The following is an 8,283-nucleotide window of genomic DNA, read 5'->3' as shown; positions in this document are numbered from 1 at the left end:
TCCTTCACGAATTATGCATATTTTCCCAAAAGGTGTGAAAATGGCCCAAAATCGATCAAAACCATGGGCTATAGTCCATGCTTTTTGCCCCAAAATGACCTATTTTGCTTTCTTCATAAATTATGCATATTTTCCCAAAAGGTGTGAAAATGGCCCAAAATCGATCAAAACCATTGGCTATAGTCCATGCTTTTTGCCCCAAAATGACCTATTTTGCTTTCTTCATGAATTATGCATATTTTCCCAAAAGGTGTGAAAATGGCCCAAAATCGATCAAAACCATGGGCTATAGTCCATGCTTTTTGCCCCAAAATGGCCAAAAATGACCTATTTTGCTTTCTTCATGAATTATGCATATTTTCCCAAAAGGTGTGAAAATGGCCCAAAATCGATCAAAACCATGGGCTATAGTCCATGCTTTTTGCCCCAAAATGGCCAAAAATGACCTATTTTGCATCCTTTATAAATATTGCATATTTTCCCAAAAGGTGTGAAAATGACCCAAAATCGATCAAAACCATGGGCTATGGTCCATGCTTTTCGCTCAAAAATGACCTATTTTGCATCCTTCACGAATTATGCATATTTTCCCAAAAGGTGTGAAAATGGCCCAAAATCGATCAAAACCATGGGCTATAGTCCATGCTTTTTGCCCAAAAATGAACTATTTTGCATCTTTCATGAATTATGCATATCTTTCCCAAAAGGTTTGAAAACTGCCCAAAATCGATCAAAACCATGGGCTATAGTCCATGCTTTTTGCCACAAATGGCCAAAAATGACCTATTTTGCTTTCTTCATGAATTATGCATATTTTCCCAAAAGGTGTGAAAATGACCCAAAATCGATCAAAACCATGGGCTATAGTCCATGCTTTTTGCCCAAAAATGAACTATTTTGCTTTCTTCATGAATTATGCATATTTTCCCAAAAGGTGTGAAAATGAACCAAAATCGATCAAAACCATTGGCTATAGTCCATGCTTTTTGCCCAAAAATGACCTATTTTGCTTTCTTCATAAATTATGCATATTTTCCCAAAAGGTGTGAAAATGAACCAAAATCTATCAAAACCATGGACTATAGTCCATGCTTTTTGCCCCAAAATGGCCAAAAATGACCTATTTTGCTTTCTTCATGAATTATGCATATTTTCCCAAAAGGTGTGAAAATGGCCCAAAATCGATCAAAACCATGGGCTATAGTCCATGCTTTTTGCCCAAAAATGACCTATTTTGCTTTCTTCATGAATTATGCATATTTTCCCAAAAGGTGTGAAAATGACCCAAAATCGATCAAAACCATGGGCTATAGTCCATGCTTTTTGCCCAAAAATGACCTATTTTGCTTTCTTCATGAATTATGCATATTTTCCCAAAAGGTGTGAAAGTGAACCAAAATCGATCAAAACCATGGGCTATAGTCCATGCTTTTTGCCCAAAAATGACCTATTTTGCTTTCTTCATGAATTATGCATATTTTCCCAAAAGGTGTGAAAATGGCCCAAAATCGATCAAAACCATGGGCTATAGTCCATGCTTTTTGCCCAAAAATGACCTATTTTGCATCTTTCATGAATTATGCATATTTTCCCAAAAGGTGTGAAAATGGCCCAAAATCGATCAAAACCATGGGCTATAGTCCATGCTTTTTGCCACAAAATGGCCAAAAATGACCTATTTTGCTTTCATGAATTATGCATATTTTCCCAAAAGGTGTGAAAATGACCCAAAATCGATCAAAACCATGGGCTATAGTCCATGCTTTTTGCCCAAAAATGACCTATTTTGCATCCTTTATAAATATTGCATATTTTCCCAAAAGGTGTGAAAATGGCCCAAAATCGATCAAAACCATGGGCTATAGTCCATGCTTTTTGCCCCAAAATGACCTATTTTGCTTTCTTCATGAATTATGCATATTTTCCCAAAAGGTGTGAAAATGTCCCAAAATCGATCAAAACCATGGGCTATAGTCCATGATTTTTGCCCAAAAATGAACTATTTTGGTTTCTTCATGAATTATGCATATTTTCCCAAAAGGTGTGAAAATGAACCAAAATCGATCAAAACCATGGGCTATAGTCCATGCTTTTTGCCCCAAAATGGCCAAAAATGACCTATTTTGCTTTCTTCATGAATTATGCATATTTTCCCAAAAGGTGTGAAAATGGCCCAAAATCGATCAAAACCATGGGCTATAGTCCATGCTTTTTGCCCCAAAATGACCTATTTTGCTTTCTTCATGAATTATGCATATTTTCCCAAAAGGTGTGAAAATGGCCCAAAATCGATCAAAACCATTGGAAGGAAGGAAGGAAGGAAGGAAGGAAGCTTCTTTATTTTACCACGGTAAAAACATCAGTCGATTGCCTAAAAATATTTAAAAGTAAAGATTTACGAATAAAAAGCTAGTTACTGTTTTACATGTTTGCCGTGGAGCCCTTAGTTACAACTTTTCTTACTGTATAGACTATCAATTTCCGTTTTAAATTTTCGTATTGACATGACCTCTTTTATATTTAATGGTAGGTCATTCCACAATTTTGCCCCACTATAACTGAATGATCGTTTTAGATATTCAGTGTGTGGCTTAGGTATTGACAGTTTTTTATCATGATTTCGAAGGTTGTATTTAGTATGGTAGTCGGAGAAAAGGTTTTGTAAGTAAACTGGTGTACGTTCCTGCATTGTTTTAAACATTAGTAGGGCTTTTTGTTTTTTACGACGAATTGCAAGTGTATCCCAGTTTAATTGGTCAAGGAGATGGCTAGATCTTATGTCATAGTTAGATCTTGTGATAACTCTAGCCGCTCGATTTTGACGCTTTTGTAGTTGAACACATAGTTTATCACTTAATCCATCCCAAACTGCACTACAATAGTCCAGTTTGGGTAGAATCAAGGCTTCGTAGATTTGGATGGCACTATCGGTCGAAATGAATGGGCGAACACGTTTTAGAGCCCCTATACTTGATGAGATTTTCTTCGAAATGTCGTTAACATGTTCTGACCAATTAAGGTTTTTATCAATAGTGACACCCAAAGATTTGGTGTGATCAACTTGTTTAACGCTAGTTCCATTAATCGCAATATTAATAGTGGAATCGCATTGCGCTGTGAACTTTTGGCGGGACCCAATAATCATAAATTCCGTTTTCGCTACATTCAAGCTTAGCTTATTTGCTAACAACCACTGATGTATATTAGTGAGTTCAGTGTTGATGCTTGGTTCCAAGTCTCCTACATTTTTACCATGAAAGCTGATGCTGGTATCATCAGCAAACATTCTTGTTATGGCTTGCGCCAAACAATTTGGTAAGTCATTAATATACAGGAGAAATAAAAGTGGGCCTAAATTACTGCCTTGTGGTACGCCGCAGCTCACAGTACAAGGCTCAGACAGACTTCCGTTAACACTGCACAGCTGAGACCTCGTCAGTAAATAAGAACGGAACCACTTGAGTGAGCCTTCATCTACACCATAATTCGATAGTTTGGACAAAAGAATTTCATGATCTATGGTGTCGAAGGCTTTTTGGAGGTCTATGAAGATAACTCCGTTAAGTAGTCCCTTGTCTATATTAACTGACCATTCGTTCGTTGCTTCGAGCAACGCGGTGACAGTGCTGTGCAGGGAACGAAAGCCTGACTGGCATTCCGTCAATAACTGGTTTTCATTCAAATAATCGTATAGTTGATCATAAACGATCTTCTCAAATATCTTTGAAGCAGTGGGAATGACCGAGATTGGGCGATAATTGTTTAGGTCAGTTTTCTCCCCTTTTTTAAATATAGGCGTTACTTTCGCTATTTTCCACTCCCTAGGAAAAATGCCCATTTTAATAGATTGTCGAAAAATCACAGTGAGAGATGGTCCCACTATAGAAGCGGACATTTTTAGCAATTTGTTGGGTATGTTATCCAAGCCTGCAGCTTTCTTTTCCTTTATACTTCCTAACAAGTCGCAAACAGTTTGCTCACTTGGAGGTTGGATAGAGAAAGTTTTACCGGTTGCAGGTTTCAGAAATGATTCAAATTTAATGTCAGATGGAGGTAATTTGTTGGCTAGAGTCTGACCTATACTTGTGAAATGTTCATTGAAAATCTCGGCCATCTCACTTGGTGAGGTTACTGATTTATTGGCAACTTTAATTTCGGAAACGCCGGAAAATTTGCTAGCCTTTCGAGCACTTAGATCATTAAGGAGCTGCCATGTTTTCCGAGGATCAGACTTATTTAGGGCTAAATTTTCCGTAAAGTATTTTTTCTTCGCTAATCTAATTTCGTTATTAATCCTGTTTCTCGATTCTTTGTATTTTTTCCAAAATAGGTCACTGTCAGTGGAAATTGCTTTCCTTTTCAATTGGTCACGTGACCGCATTTTCTGTATTAGCTCCGTTGTGATCCATGGTGAGTTTTTCCTTCCCACACGCTTGTGGCGAACAGGCAGGTGGGAATCAATACACTTGGTTAGCAAGGTTTTCCAGTGAATCCACATATCATTCGGATCATCGTAAGACTTAATGTCTGACCATGGCAGTTGTTTGAGATCACTCAAAAATTTGTCTTGATCGAAATTTCTGAAGTTACGTACCTCAATTTTGCGAGCCTTTGACGGCTCGTAATGAATTTTTCTCGTCATGAATACTAAAGAGTGATCACTGATGCCAAGATGATACACACCTGACTTACTAATTTTGTCGGGAGTGTTTGTCACACATAAGTCAATTAATGATTTAGTGTTATGCGTTACACGTGTTGGCTCATTTACTAACTGATAAAGCCCATAGATATCCAAAATATCCATTAAATTAGATGAAGCTAGGTTCGTTCTCGTTAGTTCTAAGAGATCGCAATTTATATCACCTAACAAATAATAATCGAGATTTGTCTTGTCAATGCTATCTATGAGCTTTTCAAATGTCGTGAATAACTCGAGGGGTGAGTTGGGAGGGCGATACCAAGTACTAACTAAGAATGATTTTGATCGTGGCTTAAAGATTTCTATAGTGATGAGTTCTAAGATCCCATCATCAAAGTCTTCGCGTCTTTGATAACTCAGGTTGTTTCTCATGTAAATACATACGCCTCCTCCGTTTCTACCATTCTGAGATCGATCTTTTCTGACAATATCGAAACCCTCTATATGTAACTCAGAATCCATAATGGTAGAGTCTAATTTAGTTTCATTGATTGCCAGGATATCAATTTCGGGAGATGCGGCGAGAAACACCCGTAATTCATCAATGTGCGCAACTAAGCTATTAATATTTAAGGAAGCCATTGTTAAACCACGACCAAATATTTTGTCTAAATTACGTGACTTACCCTTGTTCCCTTTCTCTATGGGCTCCATGACATTTAGTTCCTATGTCTTCTTTAAAAAATTAATAAAATTGGTTGCAAACTGTTTGGTTCCTGATCTATTTAGATGGAGCCCACTCCGGTTTAGATGTTCGTCAGGCTTGATGTTGGAATGTTCTATATAGTTCCAGTTGTTCCTTTCGCAAAGCTGTTTGATGATGGTGTTGGCTTCTTTTGCCTTTCTGTTTAGCGATTCGTCGTCGCTTCTCTGGATGATACTTGAGACAGCTACCTTTGTTGAGTTGTTATTTACAAGGGAGGCCAACTCGGCAATTTCTTCAGCACAAGCTTGTGCAGAACTGGATGAGCGTAAACTGTTGGTGCCAACATGTAAGAGTATTTCATCTGGTTTTTTATTTATAAGTGGCTTGACGTGATATTTCATATCGGCAGTTGTAGAACCAGGAAATGTCCAAACTTTGACTTTTGAAGTCTTCGACATCTTGTGCCCTTGTAAGTATTTGATCATCGAGTCGCCGACAATGAAGATGTCTTTCTTTGTGCTGTTGGATTCATTCTTTTGTTTGGGTCTTTTAGGGTAATTAGGCTCTTTTTCTTTTTGGGCACTAGGCTTCTTGATTTTCTTTGTTTCTTTGTCTCGAGGGGCATTTGGAATTTCATTTTTGGCTTCTGTTAAGGCAGAGGATTCCCTGGAGGAAATACTTGGTGGTTTATGCAAATTCGGCTTGTTTTCCTCATCAATAACAATTTTAGGTATTGGTTTTGCTTGTAAACCCTCTTCTTTTTCAAGATTAAGTAAACGTATTGTGGTTAACAGGGCCCTGTTGTCTTCATGGACTTTCTGGTTTTCCCTTTCAAGCAATAAAACTTTCTCTCTGAGTTCTCTGTTTTCACTTACGAGATTACTTGGACTCCTGTGACTGTTATATTCCTCTCTTAACCTTGAAACTTCAGTATTGATTTCTTGTAATTGCTGCTGCAGCTCCTGTCGTAGGTTATTTACTGAGGATTGAATAAGGTTAGAGCAGTTATGGTAACTGTCAGGCCGAATAGGATTATCTTCTTGATTTGGATTTGAATTTTGGCGGGAAACTTTCGTAATAACGGCTGGTTCTTGTGATATCGATCTCTTAAGTCGCCTCCTCAGGACGGCTTTTTTTCCTGATTTCGATAAGTTCCTCTTCCCCAATTCAGTCTTTAGTTGCGAAACATGAAGGGAATCAAGATCTCTTCCATTTAGAGCTGATTTAAGAGCTAAGCTAGCTGAACCAGTATGTGATGGAGCTTCGATCGATGACAATGATCTAGTAGAAACATTGGCTATCGTATTAACTTTAGCGCTCCTTAATTCCGGAGGAGATATACAAAAACTAGATCCTTCATTACTTGAACTTAAGTCTTCATCATCAGAAGAAAGCATCGAAGTTATCGTAAGAGAACTACTGCAGAGTTTATTCACGTTCATATCGAGAGCTGGGCTATAGTCCATGCTTTTTGCCCAAAAATGAACTATTTTGCTTTCTTCATGAATTATGCATATTTTTCCCAAAAGGTGTGAAAATGAACCAAAATCGATCAAAACCATTGGCTATAGTCCATGCTTTTTGCCCCAAAATGGCCAAAAATGACCTATTTTGCTTTCTTCATGAATTATGCATATTTTCCCAAAAGGTGTGAAAATGGCCCAAAATCGATCAAAACCATGGGCTATAGTCCATGCTTTTTGCCCCAAAATGGCCAAAAATGACCTATTTTGCATCCTTTATAAATATTGCATATTTTCCCAAAAGGTGTGAAAATGGCCCAAAATCGATCAAAACCATGGGCTATAGTCCATGCTTTTTGCCCAAAAATGTTCAAAAATGACCTATTTTGCATCTTTCATGAATTATGCATATTTTCCCAAAAGGTGTGAAAATGGCCCAAAATCGATCAAAACCATGGGCTATAGTCCATGCTTTTTGCCCAAAAATGACCTATTTTGCATCCTTCATGAATTATGCATATTTTCCCAAAAGGTGTGAAAATGGCCCAAAATCGATCAAAACCATGGGCTATAGTCCATGCTTTTTGCCCAAAAATGACCTATTTTGCATCTTTCATGAATTATGCATATTTTCCCAAAAGGTGTGAAAATGGCCCAAAATCTATCAAAACCATGGGCTATAGTCCATGCTTTTTGCCCCAAAATGGCCAAAAATGACCTATTTTGCATCCTTTATAAATATTGCATATTTTCCCAAAAGGTGTGAAAATGACCCAAAATCGATCAAAACCATGGGCTATGGTCCATGCTTTTCGCTCAAAAATGACCTATTTTGCATCCTTCACGAATTATGCATATTTTCCCAAAAGGTGTGAAAATGGCCCAAAATCGATTCAAAACCATGGGCTATAGTCCATGCTTTTTGCCCCAAAATGACCTATTTTGCTTTCTTCATGAATTATGCATATTTTCCCAAAAGGTGTGAAAATGGCCCCAAAATCGATCAAAACCATGGGCTATAGTCCATGCTTTTTGCCCAAAAATGGTCAAAAATGACCTATTTTGGCAATTTTCATATTTTTTTTGAGCTTTTTTCTTGTGTTGCTTTTTTTTTTTTTCTTCTTTTTTTTTTTGTTTTTTTTTTTTTTTTTTTTTTTTTTTTTTTTTTTTTTTCTTTTTTTTTTCCTTTTTTTTTTTTCTTTTTTTTTTTTTTTCTTTTTTTTTTTTTCTTTCCCCATTCGAACCTTGTTAGTGAAAAATGGCCCAAAATCGATCAAACCATGCATGGGCTATGTCCGTTCTTTTTGCCCAAAAATAGTCAAAAAAAAACGAGCTAATGTTTATTATTCGAATTCGTTAGAAATTTAATTTTTGTATTTTGTATGTTTTAAAAAAAAAGAATTTATAATTCCGTAAATGAGTTTTGCATTTTACAAAACAGTTTATTTTATTTACAGGTTGTTACATTTGCT

The 8,283-nt window shown here is 36.9% G+C and overlaps 1 protein-coding gene across 1 annotated transcript; it reads right to left on the bottom strand.

Annotated features, from left to right (window-relative positions):
* Positions 1 to 5,363: 5,363 nt before the first annotated feature.
* On the bottom strand, positions 5,364 to 6,901 carry LOC148904881 (uncharacterized). The gene has a single exon (XM_089025238.1). The coding sequence runs from the start codon at positions 6,812 to 6,814 to the stop codon at positions 5,369 to 5,371; it is 1,446 nt and encodes a 481-aa protein (XP_088881364.1). The 5' UTR covers positions 6,815 to 6,901; the 3' UTR covers positions 5,364 to 5,368.
* Between the last annotated feature and the right edge of the window lie 1,382 nt (positions 6,902 to 8,283).

This window comes from Actinia tenebrosa, unplaced genomic scaffold, assembly GCF_029948245.1.
Source record: "Actinia tenebrosa isolate PJP-AT-01 unplaced genomic scaffold, QUT_ActTen_1.0 PGA_scaffold9__36_contigs__length_13948895, whole genome shotgun sequence".
Taxonomy (NCBI): domain Eukaryota; kingdom Metazoa; phylum Cnidaria; class Anthozoa; order Actiniaria; family Actiniidae; genus Actinia; species Actinia tenebrosa.
The sequence above is the reverse complement of the archived record's forward strand: the minus strand, read 5'-3'. Positions and strand labels throughout refer to the sequence as shown.

Bases quoted from the DNA above. Each gene is read 5' to 3' on its own strand.
- LOC148904881 (XM_089025238.1), bottom strand. From the start codon at position 6,814: ATGGACTATAGCCCAGCTCTCGATATGAACGTGAATAAACTCTGCAGT.